Source organism: Sminthopsis crassicaudata, chromosome 4, assembly GCF_048593235.1.
Source record: "Sminthopsis crassicaudata isolate SCR6 chromosome 4, ASM4859323v1, whole genome shotgun sequence".
In the NCBI taxonomy this organism is placed as follows: Eukaryota; Metazoa; Chordata; class Mammalia; order Dasyuromorphia; family Dasyuridae; genus Sminthopsis; species Sminthopsis crassicaudata.
In genome coordinates this window covers 424801051-424822483 of record NC_133620.1, presented here as the reverse complement: position 1 = coordinate 424822483, position 21433 = coordinate 424801051, and the positions used below count along the sequence as shown (strand labels likewise).

The window sequence follows — 21433 nt, the reverse complement described above, 5'->3', positions numbered from 1 at the left end:
AAGTAGATATAAAGAATCTGGCAGCTAGGGTAGAGGTTGGGAGAGGGTGAAGGACAGGAAAGACCTCCTATAGAAAGTCACAGTAGCAAGTAAAGCAGTCAGCAGGACTTAGTCAAGCCCAGCTAAATAAACTTAGCAAAGCTAAAAACTTAGCCAACTAAGCAATATCCATCTCTGTAGAGATGCCACATCCATTGGTAAGTTTTTAAAGAACTTCACAAAAAACCAAAATTTTTCAGGTACTTCAGTATCAGATGCTTGATTTGCATCCACCACAGGTTTCTTCTGTTTTTTAATTCATTACCAGTTTACTCTGTATCCACTCTTTCCATTAATACTGTATGCATTTCTGAGAATAATTCCCCAGAGGTTTATAGGGGATATATGTGGTTATTGTTACAATGCTATCTTACTAAATGTTTTTGATTTTGTTCACTGTTTTCAGTTGAATTTCACTCTTCATTACACATTTGAAGTTTACTTGGCAGATACTGGAGTGATTTGCCATATCCTACTCCAACTCATTTTTCAGATGAGGAAACTGAGGCAAATAGGTTAAATGACTTACCCAGAGTGACATAGTTAATAAGTGTTAAGAGACCAGATGTTAACAAAGGAAGATTTCAGGCTTACCACTCCATCTGATATACCACCTAGCTACCTTAATAAATGCTTTTACTTTTACTTTGAGCTAATTGTGACTGCTGGCTGATTCTTTAGAGTCAGGTACAACAATAGTTCTCACAAGCTATAGTTTTAAAAGTGCATACCCACAGAGTATCCTTGAACCTTTGAGAGTAATCACTCCTTAAGGACCCAACTTGCAAATCCATGAGTGCTGAGCTGGGGAAGATGTCTCTTAGAAATCTGATTTAACTACCATGAATTTAACTGTCAGTTTTGCTGATGATTCCCAATCAAATCTTTCTCCTGGATTTATTACATAATATAAATTCTCTTATTTTCTTCCTCAAATATAGCATTCCAAAATGGAACTTACCCTACTGCCAAATCTTCACATTTCTCCCCAAGATTCATAATTGAGGTCAACCCTCTTAGTTCCCACTATTATCCATATCTAATCTTTCACATGGATTAATGTCTAAGTCATACCTCTATATGTAAAATTATATAGGAATACTTTATTTTTATATATATATATATATATATATATATATATATATATAGGAATACTTTTAAGTCTACTGGATCTTATTTGATTTGGTAATCAAGATCTTTGGGATGCTGACTTAATGTTAGATATTCTTTTGAGATGCCTTTGAGTCATAAATGAAAATGTCAACAGATCCTAGGAGCACTCTAATGGAAAACTCCTTTTAAGCTGACATTGATGTATTTGGGATCAAGGAGAGGCACTGTCTTTGAAACACAAGTTATGGGTAAAGTGTGTTATTTTTTCCAATTCCCAGCACTCGTCCAGGCCTAAAATGTTTACCCAAGATCTCGTAGTTATTAAGTGGTCATCAAGAGCTCATACCATATTATTTATAGAATTTAAAACCTATAGATTTAGAATAAAGCTAGAGTGTGAGGTAACAAGAACTGCATTCAAATCCTGACTCACATGCTTACTGTCTGTGTGACCTTTAGGCAAGTCACTTGTTCTCAGTGTTCAGGTTTTCTTATTTGTTAAAAAGGGATAATAGCATTTCCTCTCTCTCCCTTCCTGACTCCCCATCCCAGAATATTTCTGTCCCCAGAGGATAAACTGACATATTTGTAATTAGTGCTTTGCAAACTTAAAGTGTCATATAAATGATAGCTGTATTTTAAAAACCTGAGCCTGCCTAATCCAAACTTATTTTATAGATGAAGGAACTGGGGCCCAGAGAAATTAAAGTGACTTGCTTGTTACCAATAAATACTAAGTTTTACAGGCAGGATTCAATTTCAGTCAAGTTTAGAGACCTTCTTACTGCACTACAGTTCCTTTATTTTTCCAAATACACCTATAGTTCCAACATTCATTTTTATAAATTTTATATTCCAAATTTTCTCTCCCTCCTTTACCTTCCCCCTTCCTCAATTCAGCAAACAATCTGATATAGGTTAAACATGTACAGTCCTTTAAAACATATTTCATATTGTGCAAGAAAAATTAGATATGATCTATCTCTTTATAGAGGCATCCAGCTTCTATGATTACTCACTGGCTCTACCAGCAGGAAACAGGTAAGTGTTCTGTTTCTTTTATATCAAACTAGAACTGCACAAGCACCAAGATTTGTTCAAAAACACAAGACTAGAGAGAACAAAGGAATAGTGGATTGTTTTGGATTTGGTATGCTAGAATTGAGTTCAAATCTTACTCTCAAAATATATATTAATGGGCAAGTCAGGTCTTAATCATTTAATAATGTGTTGCTTAGTTGGAAAAAAAGGGGAGGGTGTGTATAACAACATCTACCTAACATGGCTATTATGAGAATGGAATAACCTATCAAATGTCTGACAAACCTTAATGTTTTAAAATTCATAAAACATAAAATTCATATTCATATTAAAATTCATTTCTAATATACTTTCCAGCTCCACAACTGTACCATTCTGTTTGTGCAGAGATCACTGAACTTAGTTCAGCAATTTTTTCTAAGCCTGGTTTCTCTGACATTTCACTATTATATTTTCTTGCTTTTTGTCTGTATAATGGGAACATCTACCCTCTTATTATGAAGATAAACAGATAAAGTAGATGTAAATGCTGAAAATGTAAATGTTTTTTGTTAGAAAAAATGTAAATATTGATCGGTATTGTGCTGCTGACAGTAAGTACAGTTTTTTATAAAATAAGAAAACCAATTTTAAAGTATACTGTACACCACAGCAAGCTGATCATATAAGGTTACTACAACAAAGTTCTCTTTTCTCTAGCAGACTGCTTTCTAAAATTTTACATACATGCAGAACAATACAGAACCATGTAAACTTAAGGTTTAAAAAACTTATTTCCCATTAACTGTGGTTTAAACTAAGTCTACCTTTCTATTTATGTACTACTTACAAATACTAACCTATTAAAATTATTTGCATACAAGAATAGTAACAAAAGTATAATTTTTATTGACATTCAGTAAACATGTAAACATGGTGGTCTAAGAATAAAGATTCTCTCTCAGAGAAAGAATAATCTTACAAACACTAATGACAGCAACTTATTTACAACACTTTTATCTGCAACAAAAAAGATGAGGAGACCCTTAAACATCTAATATTGAAATAAATAAAAGTAATTGACTATTTTGGAATGTAAAATTTGTTCATCTCTAACAATTTTCAGTGAAGATGCTTAAAAAAAAAAAATGAAAACCCACTTTGTTTTTAATTTCCCTGAGGCTCTATTCTGAAGGAGTTTCTAACTTTTCACCAGAGCTGACCAAAAAGAAAAAAGTCATGTCACAGATAATGGATAAGGTTTATCTCAATTAGAAAAAATGAATATGTCCAAATTTTCACTATGCAGAAAACAAAATAAAAAAATCACAATAAAAAAGAGGAATATACTTCATTACATGGGAATTTTATCATATTCACAAAACTTTACTTTTGGCTCACATAAAAGGGAAACAAAGACTCAAATCCTTAAATTCAGGTCTTAAAAATCCAGGGCACATGATCCGTCTAAATCAGGAAATTTAAAAACTGAAGAATCTATCTAAGGAACAAGTATTCTTCTAAAGGATTTGTTTTGCTGTTAATTGGTTGAAACAATATTATCACAGGTTTAAGGGGGGAAAAAAAAAACAACCCAAAGGTCAGAAATTGAGGCTGTTCATTCCAGCCCCACTTATCCAATAAGAATTATAAGTTATAGTCTAACTCTCCTTTTAAAAAAAAAAGGAAATTGGAAACTTGTATAGTTTCTTAGAAAGATATTAACTGAGTAAGGGAAAAACATTTAGTTTAAATATTTATTACCCTTCAACTGTAGTACCATACAATGCACCATGGAAGTTTCTTAGGTTAGGCTGTGAAACTGGGAAGTAACCCACCTTACTTAATGGAATAATGTCCCCAATTCACTTTAGCACCCCACCAAGGCGACAAATCTTTAAGCAGGAACTATTCAGGAGAACATGGCTATTTAAGATTGAGCGCAACCTTGCTGTTCACTTTATACCTTCCTTATTGCTACAATGTGCGTTACAATCCAAGAATAGTATTTAGTCAATGACAATTTCTTAGGCAGAACACAGGGAAAAAAGGCCATTGGGAGGGGAAAGAGCTCCCAGATCAAGAAAATATGGCACTGGAGAGATATCAAATTCAGACTGAAAATTCAGAAGGCCTAAGTGGAAGGAGACCTTCCCATAGCTGTGAACTTTAGTCTAATCGAGGACCAGAGGACCAAGGCATCCCCCTTTCTGGAGCTTCTCCCCTTCTTCCCTCCCCCAACATCCTCCCCCAGGCGAACGAAGGACAAAAAGTGCTCTGTGCTACATGCATCTGAGGTTTAAAAAAATCTTTAGTAAGCACTTTTTTAAAAAATAGCGTTAAAATCACCAGAAAGTCGCCTCCTCTCGAGAGGACTGAGGGCACAGCAATCTCCCCTCCTCTCCCTCCCAGCCAAACGCGATAAAAGGCAGTCGGAAATCTCTGCTTTGTCCTCATCCCCCACTTCCCTCTCCCACCGGCCCTGGGGAAGCTGGAAGGGGAGCTGGGTGTCCGGGCTCAATCCCCCATGCGAAAATCCTTGGTCTTCTCTTCCTGCTCTCCCACTTTGTAGCGGAGCAGGACCCGGAGGTGGCGGGGGTTGTCCCGCGAGGGCGAGAGCGTGATCTCCCCGGAAATGTCCGTGTCCTGCTCCACCTGCAGCGGTTCGTCCAGGTAGAGGAGCGCCTGCTTCCAGTGAGTCTCCGGGTGGAAGGGAGAAGTGGACAGCACCAGGGGCTTCTCGCCGTCGCCCCCGGGGAAGGTGACCTGGAACCAGAGCGCGAAGCCGTGCATGGGGGCCGAGCCGTAGCAGCGGCAGCTGAAGCGCCCGCCCACGCCGGCCTGCAGCTCCTGCTGCAAGCCATCGCGGTCCAGCTGCAGCTGGGCAAAGCGCTGCGGCCGGGCCAGCACTTCTTCGCCCGTTAGGCCCTGAACCACGATCTCCGAGTGACCCATCAGGCAGCGGGTGGCGAAGCCCTCGAGGCAGCTCATGTCCACGCCGTAACGCTGCTTCACCTCCCCCCAGAAGCCCAGGCGCCACTCCAGGGTCCGGTCGTTGATGGGCGCCAGGAAGAGCTCGGCCGAGGCCGGCAGCAGAAGGCCGCCCTCCTTGAGCCATTTGGCGCGCGCGTGCAGCACGGACGCCAGCATGGACTCGTGCAACAGCCCGTAGCCCATCCATTCGCTGACTATGGCGTCCACGCGCTCGGGCAGTTCGACTGTCTCCACCGGGCCCGGCAGCACGTGCACGCGGTCCTCCAGCCCGTTGAGCCGTACCACCTCGCGGGCCTGCTGCCAGATGTCGCTGGCCTCCACAGCGTACACGCGCCGCGCGCCGGCCTGGGCGCAGAACACGCTCAGGATGCCCGTGCCCGCGCCCACGTCCAGCACAGTCTTGCCCCGCAGCGACGCCCAGTTGCGCAGGATGCCCAGGCGGTAGGCGTCCGTGCGGACGCGGTCAGCAATCATCTCCTCGTGCACAGACACGTCCGAGTAGCATTCGTAGTACAGGCGGTCTCGCGCGCCCTGCTCTGTCTCCTGGGCCTCCTCCAGCCCCGCCGCATCGCGTTCCCCTCCATCTTCCTCTTCGCTACCCCCGCCGCCCTCTCCTCCGCCGCCGTCCGCCGAGTCCGTCTTTCTCTTCTTGGGCAGCGACATGTTCTCTCAGCCCGAGCCCCGCCGTGGGGCCACGGGGCGAACGTCGCCCGTTCGCGCCGCGGCCTCCTTCCGCGCCGCCGGCGCCCCCGCTGACTTCTGGGACTTGTAGTTTGGAGTCACTTCCTTCCTGGCTGCTGTCGGCGTCCGCGCTGCGCTTCTTCCACTGGAGTCCCGCAAAAACCGTTTCTCTTTTGAACTCCCCACTGTCTTTCCAGCCCTGAGTACGGTCTCCTCCTCACGTGCTTCTGTGGGAGCGAGCCCCCTCCTCTCAGTGCTCTTTTGTGGAAGCGGGCGAGTCCGCTCTATTGACACCCTTTTGTGTTTGGAGCCGCACCATCTCAATCAGAAAACACTGCTGCTTCTCTTGGTGATCATCATTCTAATTGGGCTGCAGAGAGGCTAAATCCACAAGCTTTCATTCAGGCAGAATGTAGCGTTCTTTATAATCTTGAAACAAAGAAAATATAGTTGTAAAGAACTTTGCAAACCTAAGGTACTATATAAAAATGTCAGCTGTTTTTGTTGTTTAATAACAAAACAGTAAAAGTATCTCCATACTTCTCCCCGTCTTCTCTCTCCTCCTCTTTTACTGTTTTTATGATTTAATGATATTTCTTGGTGATGTTCTCTTTTGGTTTTCTTGGGGTCTCTGGGAGCAGTTTCAATCCAGTAATCACAAGTACACCCAGGTGTTATTATCTCTTTCAAAGTCTTGTCTCCTTTCCAGGAGCCCCGTTAGCTTTCTTAGAAGCCTACCTCTCCTCTCAGTTCCGAGAGCTTGAGCTCCTGCCGCCTCGTGTTCTCGGCCTCTGCCAGCTTCTCGAGGTCCTCCTGAATGTGTCTCGGTTTCTGAGGGGGAGGCAGGAGAACCAGCAACACCATGTGACTGTCTCCCAGTTGATTCTGGCCGAGTTTGTCTGAGCTTATATACCCTCCTATCATAGATGTGAATCTTGTGGAAGTGTTAAGCACCAAGTTAAACAACCTTTGTCTCTTATACACACTGACTTAGCACCTTGTAACAATACTGTTTCAAGTTGAGAGTTCTGGCCCATAGCATTTTTTTTATTTTTGTTAGTTTACATTCTGGGATTAATTAGCACAGTCTTTTTTCTGAGATGAATGAAATGTCCCAGGCTTCTGGGTTTTAATTACACTAGCAACTGGTTACTGGTTTCCCTTGGTAACCTAAGACTAGACTGAGGCGAGCATAGTTGGTTAAATACCTTTGGGAAAGTGGGCGGTCCTTAGAATGGTGAGATCAACCCCGATTGGTGAGCAATCAATTGAGGGAGTACATATGTATATGAGGAGGTGGACCAAAAGTCTTCAACTTCCCGCTGTGAATTTAACTTGATCTGATCACTCAGCTGCCTCCAGTTTTCACGACAACAGAATCCATCTCCACCACTTAAATTGAACAAGGGTGAGTTTACTACTGTGCGAGCCTAAAGCTTTTTAGGGTAGCATTCTAGATTAGATTCTCTTTACTTTTTAATCAGGAATAAACTCAGTGTGGGCCCTCAGCCTTGCCCTTCAGAGCCTGGCTAAATGACTTACAAGGGCTGGTTGGTCTTTGATTAAGGAAATTAAAAAAAAAAAAATGTCAATGAGAGAAAAATAATAATTTCTCACATTATGACACAGCAAATCCTCAAAATACATATTTATTTAAATTACAGAAGAGAGAGCCCTGGAATTGGAAGCATAGAATTTTTCATACCCCCTAACTTAGTGTGATAATTTTGACATCTTTTAAAATTAGGAGTTGGCTCCCTTCCAAATCAAGTTGTAATATTTTAAGTACTTTAATTTCTCATCTCTTAAAATTTATCCATTGAATTCAGGCTTAAGGAATGACTATTCATTTTTTAGATGGATAAATTAGGTTAGTTCTTAGAACTGCTGTTTTTGAAGCTAAAGAGTATGTGAAAAAGTTATTCAATATTGTCCTACTCTCTAGGGACCCCTCATGGAGTTGATGGCATAAATAAGATCCCAACAAAAGGACATGTCCTGGCTAGCAACCCAGTGTCCAGGTGGGCCATGGGTGTGGAGGGGAGGGTTGGCATTGGCTTTTGTTGAATTTAAGTGGATCTTTATTGCACTGGACCCTAGTTGAATTCCTATAGCTACTACCAAAGGCAAGCAGAGAGGGTCTTTTGTTCCTTGTCTAATTTTTTGCATTAACAAAACTATCAAGTTTTTTTTTTTTTTTTTTACATTTTTTTTATTAATTTATAATTATAACTTTTTTTTTGACAGTACATATGCATCGTTTTATTAATTGATATGCTACTATATCAAATTAGTAGATCAAATTACGATATCAACTCCCAAGGTTATTTTTTCCTATTAAAGTACCTACTAACTGGCATTCCACTTTTTTGCTAATTGCTTTTAGGATTAGCACACCAATGAATGGCATAATCTTCCCCACCAAATAAACAAAACAAAACAAAACTTCCTTAAATGGGAATTTAAGCCTGCCTTACCTTGTTTTTGTGTCTTTCTCCTTGTTTGTTATGGACCAAAACTTGAAACAAGATGCTAAGTCACTGGAATTGATAGAGATAATGTTTATGTACTTAGTTCACACCTTCAGGTAATTCTAAAGGTGAACTTTTAAGAGAGTTCACACGTTAGTTCAGACATTAGAGTTCATACCTTTAGAGAGCATATATAAACTAGGAGCCTCAATTAGGATTGACTTCAGGAGATTCACAAGTCAGAAGCCCACAAGCCCACTCTTTTGGAGGAGGAGTCAGATTCATTCCAACTTCCAGAGAAGTCAAATTCATTCCAACTTCCACCTTTGTGCTGCCTGGAGACATTGGGAAGACAAGAAGCTGAAACTGTCAGAGGCAAAGGACTGAAGGCAAGAGGTCTTGGAACAAAGGAGAGAGATAGGTCTCTAAGAAAGCTAACTGGGCCCCAGGAAAACATTTAAGCCTTTGAAGGAGAAATTAAAGGATCTGGACTTTACTTCCTGGTTGCATTTGGGGTGATTATTGAAACTGAGCTGAAAGGAAGACTGCCTCCAGAAGCCCCCCAAGAAACGTGCTCCCTGAGAACATTATATTTTAGAGAAGAACATTATATTCGTTAATCACTAAAACTCCCTTTTGGAAATTAGCCCACTGACAGCAGCATAATAAATTCTTTGCCTCTTGATTTGGAGATGGTCTAAGCCTACACGTTTTTTTTGAGACACCTCATGACATCACTCCAAAACCCCAAAATATTTTTGAAGTCCATCTCCCACCATACTCTATCATAGTGTTTTGCCATTTTTTTCTTCAGCTTATTGTATAGATAAGGAAGGATCTCCTAGTCCTTTATGAAATGTTTTTGATCTCATCAGGGTTTATTATGGTAGGAACATAAGTGTTAATGATGATGGCATGTTTTCCTGTAAGTGGCAATTACATTGTCTATTGTTTTACTCCTTTTGGTAGGTATCCACACTTGTTGATTAGGTTAGTTTTGATTATAAAACCTGCACCAGCATCACAGCATTCCCATTCCAAATGTGCCCACTCTAAAAAAAAAAACAAACCAAACCAAATAAAACCAGGTATCCAGTTGCAACTTCCATAAGGTGGCCTTTATATGCCCCAGCCTTGTTTCACTCAGGACTGATTTTTGAATATGATACCTTCAAATACCAAACATGCTTTCTAAAAAGACACACAGAGCAAGTGTTCACAAGATGGGCTGAAAAAACTGTACAAAGGCACTCCCAAGGTTTCTCCATATCAGAAGGTGCTGTGCTCTATAAGAAAAGCAGAATTGAAGTAGCTCAAAAGAAATGAGAGATGTGCAAAGTTAATCTATTCCAAATGTTCTTTATGGACTATTTGTGCCAGACCTATGGTAGAGCATTGCAATCATATATTGGTCTGATCAGCCACAATCAGATACACTATAATTTGACATCGTGATGTCATTTTTTGGTTCTCTGAAAATGAAGGACAGCAACAGGTAAGGAAACTGAGGCAAATAGGGTTAATTAACTTGCTCAAGGTCACATAGCTAATGTCTGAGGCTGGATTTAAACTCAGTATCTTTATTTTAGACCTATCCTAGTCACTGGAAAGTTGTAAGAGAAAAGGCCCACTGTCTAGAGAAACAGTAGAATCATACATATACATAAGTATATGTAATAAAATATCTATATTCAATGCAAATACAAAATAATGTATCATATAACTGGAAAGCTTAATATAAATGTATACATATAAAATATGTAATGTACATATTACATATAATATATAAATACATATGAATATAAATATGTAAATATAATGTAAATGTAAATATACAATAATGTATCATGTAACTTGAAATCTTAAATAGAAATTATTCTTTTGTAATTTTTCTTATGATCATTCCAAATGAAATTCTAGTTCTATTGGGAAGGAAGGCATTATAGCCAGAAGAGACCTTTGAAATTATCTAGTTTATCACCACATTTTAGAGTTAAGGAAATTGCAATCCTGAGGGATTAGTTAATTTACTCAAGATCACATACCTAATAATTTAATCCAAAACTGAAACTCAAGGCTTCTGGTTATAAATAAAGGTTTCTTTCCACTATACTCCAAGCCCAATAGAACTGGAAATAGCAGTTTCTACTCTGACCCCCAGCACTTGGAAGATGCAGCAACCTCCTGCCCTCTTCCTATATTTCCTCAAGTAACTATAGTAATAGAGACAGGAAGAAATCTATGAGAATGCTATATTTCTGAAGTCAAGTAAAGATTGTGTCCAGAAGTTTAGTGGGCAACCATGTTAAAAACTGAAGTTGAATACTGAAAAATGTTAATGAATTTTGTTGCTAATTATCTTTCAAAATTTTAGTAAAATGATGAAAGAAAATTGATCACAAGATTGAGATATTTAGCAGTGGAGCTTTTTAAAGAAAAAACATTTTTTTAAAATTATATTTCCCTAATTGATTTTGCTTCTTTTCTCTACCTCTCTTTCTATTCATGATGAGAATGCTCAAGAAAAAGCCTTCTTTATCTCTATGAAAAATATATGAACTATTCACCAAGATGCTGCAGTAACAGAAATCAATGAATGAGATGAGACTTTTAATGAATGTAACTCTTTGGACTAAACATCATTAAAAAATGGAGGGCGAAAGATGGAATCTTCTGGGAGGAAGAAGCTGGGATCTGAATCAGGATATAGACTTTGCTTTCAAAGTCTTCAATATCAAGTCTGTTGGTTGAAATGTAGCCTACCCCTGTCCTAATAGAATTATAGGTGTAATCAAGATCTAGATTCTTGAGAGTGGGGAAGTGTCATGAGATAACTGGAAATATTGCCTACAATTGTATCCAAACAATTTCCTCTCCATTCCTGTACTGAATAAATGTTAAGTTTAAGGAATATTCATTAATCACCTGGTAAATATAAGTTGCTATTCTAGGTATAGGAAATACAGATAAAAAGCAAGAGAGTCCTATCCAGAAGGAATTTACGTTCTATTCCCTAAGTCCTCAAATTAGTACAACAAATACAGAAATAAGTACCCCCTATAGTCTGGGTTTATATGTTGTTTAATCATTTCATGACCTTATTTGGAGAGTTCTTGGCAAAGGCATTTTGGTGGTTTACCATTTCCTTCATTTTACAGATGAGGAAACTGAGACAAATAGGGTTGAGTAACTTCCCTCAGGGCAAGTCTCCTAAAGTTGGATTTAAATTCAGGAAGATAAATCTTCTTAACTTCAGGCCTGTCATTCTTTTCTTTATGTCATCTAGCTACCCTAGGTTTTTATAGGATTATAAGGGCATGATTTAAATCTTGAAGGTAGTTATGAAAACCTTACCTTGGCCTCATTTTGTCCCAGTTCATAGTTGCCAATGGAAAATTGCAGAATGTATACTGATTATATCTCTTATTTAGGTATTTAAAGATGTGGGCAAAAGAATATCCAATGCTAGTATAAGCATCCTAGGCAACCATGGGCATTTGGTATAGCACAATCTATATTTCACCCCATTGAATATGTAGAAACACATACAGGACTTCAAGTGATATAAACACTATAAATTAAAACATTTGATATAGTTCTCATCCTTCTAGTGAGTCAATAGAATTCTACTTTTATCCAAGGACTCCACTCATAGCAACATCAACATTCCCCTCATAAAAGCAATGATGTTAGGTTTGCTAGCAAAACCCCCCCAAAAAAAACAATTCTGGCACTCCTTTTTTTCTTTCTTCTCCTTCTAATATATTCTAGAGATAATAACTTTCACCCCGGGACATACTAGCTCCTAGACTTCCAGAATGACCCTACAGGGTTTCCTTAGAGTAGACTATCTCCTTCAAACAAATTTGAGGTTGTTGGAATGCCAACATTTTTTCCCATTGTATTTTCACTATCTGAATAACTCACTGTGACAATGGAGGGCAGAGACTCTAGTCTTTTGCTTCCATATAAATATTCCATTTCTAAATTTACTGATATTTTTGGCTTGCTAGAAGGGATAGAAGCAAATACTTTAGAAATGAGCTAGCTTTGGGCATTCTTAGAGTAACCTGGGTGAGTAGCAAAATAAGCCAAAGATGTTTATTGTAAATCCCCATGTAATGAACTCAGCCCATCCTATTAGAGTCAGGGTTCTTACAAAACAGGTTGCATTAAGGGAGAAAGTTTGTTTTGGATATATGACCTTTCTAGATCTAAGGTACCTGTACTAATAGTACATCAGTCAGAAAAGAGTGCTCTCTTTTCTAATCCCCACCACAAACTGTACTAACACATATGTCATGGGTGTTCATCTGGAGCCACTGATTTTTGTTTGTGATCTAAAATATCTTCACTAGGAATGACCATATTTAGATATACCACTTTAAGGAGCCAAAGCAATCTTGAAGTTTTTGGGTCAATAAATAATTAGATATTTGAGGAAGGAATGAGTTTTCACCACAACTAATAGTTATTGAAAGACTGGTACACCTAGATTTGTATTCATATTTGTGTACACATAGCTGGACCAAGCTAATTTTTTTGCGAGGGGGGGGGGGAGGGGAGGGTGAATGGGTAGTGATGAACTATGATGAGAGCACTATTCATTTGGCACAATGAAATAATCTGGTACAAGGTTCTACCTTTTCTTGGGTGAATATAAGATACTGGAAAAGCTAATCAGGAGAGAATACAATATTACTGCTACATTTATAGAATCTAATGTGTAGACTGTGGAGCTAAGCCAGGATTCCAAGAAGACACTCTGAATTCGGGCAACAGACAAGTGAGCTTTAAAACACAGGTAGCTATTATCCACTAGAATATTTTTTTAAACTGGAAGAAAAATGATTTTGGGCATACCTACACATGCCCCAGAAAACCTTTCTTAGCCCTCTTCACTTCTTTCTCTGCATTCTCTTGGAAATATCATTCATTTCCACATTTTTGAATCACAGTTCTTTGTCTTCCCAACCCCCAGACTTCTATCCTCCCCTCAAGGATTATATTTTCATTTGCCCACATTATGGCTCTAACTGAATGTCCACTAGCACCTTAAGTTCAAAATATCCAAAACTGAGTTGATTACATTTGCCACCAAATCTCTGCTTCATAGTAACTTCATTATTTCTATATAGGATACAACTATTAACCCAGTGCCTCAAGTTTGAAAGATTTGTTACCTTTGATTCTTCTTTTCCTTCACTTTTCATATCAGATTCCACACATATCCCACTCTTACTATTGTAACAGCATCCTAATAGGTTTTCTGCCTTCACTTATTTTTCTCTCCATTGTAGGTTTCAAATCATGGCCAGAATAATCTCCTTTATACATAGACCTGTTCACATGAACTTATGCTGAGTAAAATGAGCAGAACCAAAAAACATTGTACACTGCAAGATCAAAATTATTCTTTTCAACAATGAAGTGATCCAAGGCCATTACAATTGACTTGTGATGGAAGGTGCCATCTACATGGAGAGAGAGAATTATGGAGACTGAATGTGAATCAAAGCATAATATTTTCACCTTTGTTGTTGTTCTTGTTATTTGTTTATTTGATTTTTTTTCCTTTCTTGTGTTTTTTTCCTCTTTGATCTGATTTTTTTTTTTCTTTGCAGCATGACAAATATGGAAATATGTTTAGAAGAATTGTCCATGTTTAACCCATATAGAATTGCTTGCTGTCTTGGGAAGGGAGGAAGAGAGAGGAGAGGACAAAAAAACTGGAATAAAAGGTTTTGTAAAGGTGAGTGTTGAAAACAATCTTTGCATGTATTTGGAAAAATAAAATACTATTTTAAAAAAAGAATCATTCTATAAATCTCTCTCTCTTGTTCCATCTTGTCTTTCAAAGCAAAATGACCAGAAAAATATAAAGTGGATATTCAATGAGAGCCATATTTCTTTTCCCTTTCTATTTCATTCTGGGTCATACTCATGTTCCTGGATGATGCAGCACTGTTCACATAATGTAGGTGCCTTTTATTTATGTTGCACATACATTAATGTGTTAGTATGGCTAGCCAAAAAAATTTGGATGAAATGTGTATTAGCCTTAATATTTTCTTATGATGAAACAACTTCCAAAAATTTCACTCTGAGATTCCTCCCAGTGGTATTTCATTTTTCAATTTATTGCTGTGATTTTTCTCCCTGGTAGACAATCATGTGTGTAATTTCTTTTCTTTTTAAAGCTGTTGCTTTAAAAATGCATTAACAAAATCCTTATGTAACAGTATTGAGACTTCAGTTTCTTCCAGATTTCAAGACTTCATTTATAATGCTCAAAGAGTGTTGTGTGGGGGAAGGGTGAGATAGAAATGACATGAACAAAACTGTTATAAATATCTCTTTGATATGAATATTCATGAAATGATGTAGTTCTTACCAACCAGCAGTTACTTGAGGGAAATTGCCAGCATGGAAAGGGACATTTTTGTAAAGAAAATCCTTTCAAGAAAATAAGAAGAAAAGGTAGTGGTGATTTTTAATTTAAACTATCAGTGATCTCTTTTGTATAAACACTAAGCATGTAAAAAGGTAGGTAATATGTTATGCTCTTGATGGATAAGATGCCTCAGGGATACTTTGGGTATTGCCCTGATTATTAAACTTAATGTTGAAACAGAAAGAATGGCAACTCTTGATTTTCTGACCAGATTAGCATAAGTAGGTGTAGTTATTTATATTTCTATTGAATTGGTTAGGTGGTAACACAGCAGAGAAATTCTGTCCAATAATCCATAATTAAGAATTAAATTCTTATTTATCAAGCACTCTTAGGATGTAGGATATGGTGGTTTTATTTTTCTAGTCTGAAAAATTCCACTATCTGGAGCATTGTAAACCAGAAAAAAAAAAAAAAAAAAAGAATGTAAATTATTTAAAGAATGGATAGTAACCTGAATCAACCATGAACATGAAAATAACAACTTGCTCAAATGCCCCAGGCCTAGAAGGAATCAGGGAGCTAAATGATAATCAGGTAATAGGCCTAATGAGAATCATTTAATAAGCTCTGCTTCTCTTTTCTATTTGCCATCTTCTCATCTGATACCTTCCTTCTCCTTTTTCAATAATCTTTAACATTAGAAAACTCAGAAACGAGTTCTTTAAAAGATGTATTCTATTCACCTATTGATAGAAGATATTTGAAATAGGTACCTAGGGAAAGGAAAGGATAAAATTGAAACATATGACCTGAGCCAGTATAAATTTTCAGGGTCCCATATAATTCAGTCATTCAATAAATAAACATTTATTAAATATTGTACTTGGTGCTGGGTTAGATATTGAGGGAACAGACAAAAAAATGAAACAATCCCTGCTCTTGAGGAGATCAGAGAAGACAATAGGTACATACATAAAGATTGCAAAAGAGAGACAAAATAGATACAAAGTAATTGAAGGAAGCATGAGCTACTGGAGATATCTTTTTGGAAAGGCCTCCTATAAGAGGCTACATTATATGGTCTACTGATGTCATTCCTGCAACTAGATGAAGGAAAACAAAAAATGTTACCAAAATCAAGGATTTATGAGAAATAAGCCATCATTCTATACAATAATTTTAAGCTTGAATCATTGCACTTTAGATCAGTTTTATTTCTATTTATGAATTCTGATGCCAGAACTATATACTGTAATTGTTTTTCAGAGTTATTTGATAGCAGTTTAGTTTAAATGGTTGTACATGGTGTGATTATTAAGTAATGCCCCTGAGAATGCTTCTATACAAAATAATGTAATCTTATTGAAAATAGTGCTCTTGGTGGTTGTACATTATTCCAATAATGCTAACACCACTTTAAGAAAAAAAAAATCAAACATTTCATTTCAGTGCAATGAATGGTATAGCAGATCTGAAATCAGAGGTCCTTGATTCAAAACAGGACTGCTTCCTTCTGTCTAACTTCAGGCAAGTCATTCACTTCTCTGGGCCTCAGTTTCCAAAATAAAACATTGATTAATACCTAAGTGTTACATAAGGTTCATTCTACATGTTAATTTATGATCTTATGATTAGGTCTTTTCAGACAGGTCCCTTATCATATCCTCTGAAATATTTTCATTGGTAGCAAATTTTTATATTTTGAGGATTTGGTTTTTGGAAATAAAGTTGAGTCTAGACATTATAAATATTTCATTTGATCATCTGATCATCTGATCATATATCTCACAACAACCCCTTTGAAGTAGGTGACTATTATCTCCATTTCACAGTTGAGGAAGCTGAGGCAAACAGTTTAAGTAACTTGACCAGGGTCACATAGTAAGTGTTTGAGGTCACATTTGAACTCAGATCTTTATGATTTCGGGCACAGTTCTCTATCTATTGTGCTACCTAGGCTGGAGGAAGGAGGTCCATATGAAGGCATAATGGTTTAAAAATTGTTATAAAGTTATTTGATGATATGAAAACTACACCATGGAATTTGGTGGCAGCATTTAATTCTAAATCACCAATGAAAATGTTGCCTTTATATAGGAATATCCCGAAATCATGTTGCTATGAGACTTTGGCCTTCTTCAAATTATTAGTTTGTCTATACTGTTTTCATCTCTGTAAAGTGGTTCATGATGTACCTTCTGGCTCTGCAGGTGCATACATCTACAGTATAGTCAGCAAACATTGAAGTTAGGATTGATTATATCAGGATTTGTTTTTGCCCATACCTATTGAGTCAGAAGACTTCCTTGGAGAGCAAAACTTAACACTAGCAAATGTTGAGGTTTCTTGTTTTCATCTCCAGTGTGTTATACAGCCTCAAGCATGACTCTCCTCACAGAGAGAGCCATTTTTTTTTTTTTTATTTTCCTTTTACAAGATGAGCTTGATCTATTTTTTTAAGCTAATACACCATTGACTGTAGTCTTGTATGTTTTGGGAATAGGTTACAGCTTTCTTGTGTTGTATTATTTACTGGGAAGCTCTGTTAAGGAAAAAAAAAAGACAGTAAAGGTCCTAAAAATTCAAACCTTTATGAGAGTAAATTGATTCAATCCATATTCAATTACAAAGATGGATCATTACATAAATAACAATGAGATGCTGTTGACATTCCATTGTTCCCACATCACATGGAAGAGGGTGAGTAAAAAGTAACATCTCTGACAGGCTAACTGCCAAGCAGGTTTTGAGTCTGGAAAAGGAGAGATAAATGGTCAGGTTGGATGGTTAATATTTAAAATGAACATTTTACATAGTGCTCCCTCTTATTCCATCCCACACTCTGTCTAATGTCAACTCTTGCAAAAGGTGGCAATGAAATGAATTTGAATAGACATATGATTAACTAGCTTATTGTGATCTATAATAAGTTCTTTGTGCCTTAGAAGGAATTTCTTACACTAAAGATTGAGAGTGGGTTTAATAGAAGTAATCCTCTAAAAATAACTCACATTTAAAGAAAGCTTTGAAAATTTAGAAAGGATTTCCCTCATCTGAATAGTCAAGGTAGGAGTTATTACTCACCCACTTCATAGATTAGGAACTTGAGGCCTATAAAATATTAGCGATTTGTCAAAGAACACACATTTAATTGGTGTCAGAATTGTTATTCTTAACTATTCTAGAGGATTTGTGCACAGAAATATAAGAACAAAATTGATATAACTTCTATCTTTGTCTTTTTTTTTTTTATCATTTAGGAAGATTTCACTAAGGAGAAAAGCCACTCCAAGGATCCCCTGCTTTCACCATCTAGCTGATATAAAATTAATGAAAACTTTTTATATTCTGCTACTAAACATACTCTTGGAAGATATGTTTAGAAGTGTAATGTCTATAATTGATATCAAAAATGCCCTACCACAAAGATGTGGGTAAACAAAAAAATTAATAAAATGAAATTTTCCTTTCATTGAATTTACATTAAAATATAAATAAATACTTAAAATATAGTTATAGAACATTTAACAAAAGCTCTTAAGATTGAACATGTCAACAATGTATATACTATAAATGTAAAGAACAAGAAAAAGAAACAATGCTGCATAATTCTAATGAGTAAGCTTATCCCCAAAGAAAGGATGAGAACATTCATTACTCTCTTCTTTACAGATATACAATGTCAGAAACAATGGATTGCTGTGTTGCTTAGATGAATTGAACTGGTTATTTTTTCTTTTTTTTTTTTTTTTTTTTTTTTTTTTTTGGTTACAAGGGGTGGATTGCTGAATAGAATATGCAATATGCAAGATGAAGGTATTTGGAATGGGAGTCAGATAATATAGAAATACAAGATATCAATAAGATTAAGAAAGAAGTAATTGGTGAATGGTTCATTTTGACAACTGGAAACAAAATGGAGTAACTGGTGTACTTTCTTCTTGCTTTAAGGATCTAATGACCAAAAGGTCAGATGGCCATCATCTATGAATACAAATATAACTGAATGTGGAATATGAAATCTGGGGTCAAATTTCAGTTCCCTAATTATTGTATCTTGGTCAAGTAATTCCACCTCTTTCATCCTTTGGGGCCTTAGTTAATTTGCAAAATGAGGGAGTTAGCACTATATATACACACATATATATGTATATGAAAATATACATATATATGCATATATAAATATATATATGTGTGTGTATATATATATGTATATATATGCATATATAAAACTAAAATAGCAATAACATTTTAAAGACAAAAACAAAACTTTGAAAGACTTAGTTATTCTAATCAAGACAATCACTAGGATTCCAGAGGACTCATAATGAAACATGCAATCCAATCCTTACATGAGAAGTGATGGATGGTCCCAGAGTGCAGATTGAGACATTCTGGGGAAAGAAGGACATAACTAATGCATTAATTTGTTTTGATTGACTATACATGTTTTATTTCAGTGAGTTTTTGGTTGGAGTGGGGAGCAGAGGAGGAAGATGGAGAAAAAAAAAGATAGATTTTTACTAATTAAGATTTAAATAAAAAATATTTTTAAAATAGTAAAACAACCCCCACTCCTCAAAAAAAGTATGAGTTTACCTAGATGATATCTAATACCCCATTCCAGTTCTAAAGATATGATAAAAACTTGGGTGAAGTAAAGATCTTCAGTTCTAATTTCATTAGTATGGGGAACTACTGTAGCATAGCAATTCCTTGCAATTGTCAATCTAGTAATTCATCTGTAACATATAATTGTTTCATAAATAGTTTCTTTTTTATTTTATAATTATAAATTTTTTTTTGACAGTACATATTCATGAGTATTTTTTTTTTAATAACATTATCCCTTGTATTCATTTTTCCAAATTTTCCCTCCCTCCTTCTACTCCCTCCCCTAAATGACAGAATGTATTAAATGTGTTACAGAATAACCTAGATACAATATATGTGTGTAAATCCAATTTTCTTGTTGCACGTTAAGAATTGAATTCCGAAGGTATAAGTAACCTGGATAGAAAGATAGTAGTGCTAATATTTTACATTCAATTCCCAGTGTTCCTTCTCTGGGTGTAGTTGTTTCTGTCCATCATTGATCAGCTGGAAGTGAGTTGGATCTTCTTTATGTTGAAGATATCCACTTCCATCAGAATACGATCTCATACAGTATTGTTGTTGAAGTGTATAGTGATCTTCTGGTTCTGCTCATTTCACTCAGCATCAGTTGATGTAAGTCTCTCCAAGCCTCTCTATATTCATCCTGCTGGTCATTTCTTACAGAACAATAATATTCCATAACATTCATATACCATAATTTACCCAACCATTCTCCAATTAATGGACATCCATTCATTTTCCAATTTCTATGAAAAGAGCTGCCACAAACATTCATAAATACTTTCAACATATAGTTGTAACATGTAGTTGGCCAGTGATTTGTGAGCATTCCATTCCATCTAAAAATCTAATCAGAACTAAGAGAGTGGGACATTAGAGTTGTACTTCTAATACTAATACCTCCATTTTTTGTTTTAAATTAACTCACAGGTAAACTTGGCTGGGGGGGGGGATGCATTTTCATGATATATATTGTTGATTAGCACAAGAATTATGTCAACATCCTCATTAGCCCTGGAATGGGGTATTCCTCACTTTGGAGTGCTTCCTTTGAATTACTGCATGGAGGTGTTAATAAGACACCATGTTAGAATGCAACTATATTAGAATGCAACTATATACTTAAGAATACTTGCAAACTAAATCATTCTACTTGAATCAATCAATCAGTCAATCTTTCTATTTAATCTATCTATCTATCTATCTATCCATGTACTTTAAAGCTAGTTATCTAGAGAATCTCCACAGGAATTATGAACCATTTCAATGAAAACAATTTAATGAAGGTAAAAGAAGAACAAATCCAGAGAAAGGGATAATTCCTGAAGGGGGCCAATCAGCCAAAACATCAAATCAAACCCTGATTTGTATACATTGTATACCTTGCCAATTTCCTAAGCTTAAATACTCAAGATGAAAATTTAAGCTGGAATGAGCTGTGTCCAGAAAACCTTGACTAGACCTGAATTAGATGGATTAACTAGACACTGAAACTTCAGACAATTCACTTAATTCACCAGTCTCAATTTTGTCTTCTGAAAAATGAGATTCTTTAGCCAGGTGATCTCTATGAGATGTCTAAAGTTCTTTAACTCTAAGGGAAGACAGAATAAAACCACCTTGTGTCAGTATATCTGTCTAAGGCTAGTTATCCCTGGATTCAATTCTTGCTTTATGGGAAATGATGGTAATGTCCAGGGTAGGGAGAAGAACTGAAAAAGACTACTGACAAAGAATGCTTATTATATAAGCATTCGGAATGTGGGTTTCAGCTTCTTTAGAAATAGATTATTACTTTTAGGTGCTTGAAAAATGGATTTTGATCATCTATTTCAGGATTTTTTCAAAGAATGAAAGGTAATCCAACAGTTCTGAATTGAATGCACTGGGATGAAGAATTGCAGAGATGTGAATCTGATGCTTTTCATGTGCAACAAGCACATGAAAGTTTGTTTAGAAAAATCAAAGTAGATTTTATTATCTTGTTCCCATGGACCAGAATACCAGGAGACATGGGCAGTTTCAGTTTAACCCTGCTGCTTCCATACCACCAACCAAAGCTGTCACAAACCAGAATTCTGTGGACCTGCCTGGGAAGTTT

General features: G+C 36.7%; 1 protein-coding gene across 1 annotated transcript; it reads right to left on the bottom strand.

Annotated features, from left to right (window-relative positions):
• Window positions 1–3058: 3058 nt before the first annotated feature.
• On the bottom strand, window positions 3059–6648 carry PRMT6 (protein arginine methyltransferase 6). Its single transcript, XM_074262828.1, has 2 exons — window positions 6586–6648; window positions 3059–6276 (listed from the first exon to the last, which is right to left on the bottom strand). Exon 2 carries the CDS (start codon window positions 5827–5829, stop codon window positions 4690–4692), a length of 1140 nt encoding a protein of 379 aa, XP_074118929.1. The 5' UTR covers window positions 5830–6276; window positions 6586–6648; the 3' UTR covers window positions 3059–4689.
• Window positions 6649–21433: the final 14785 nt, after the last annotated feature.

Coding starts and splice junctions, on each gene's coding strand:
- PRMT6 (XM_074262828.1), bottom strand. CDS start 5,829: ATGTCGCTGCCCAAGAAGAGAAAGACGGACTCGGCGGACGGCGGCGGA.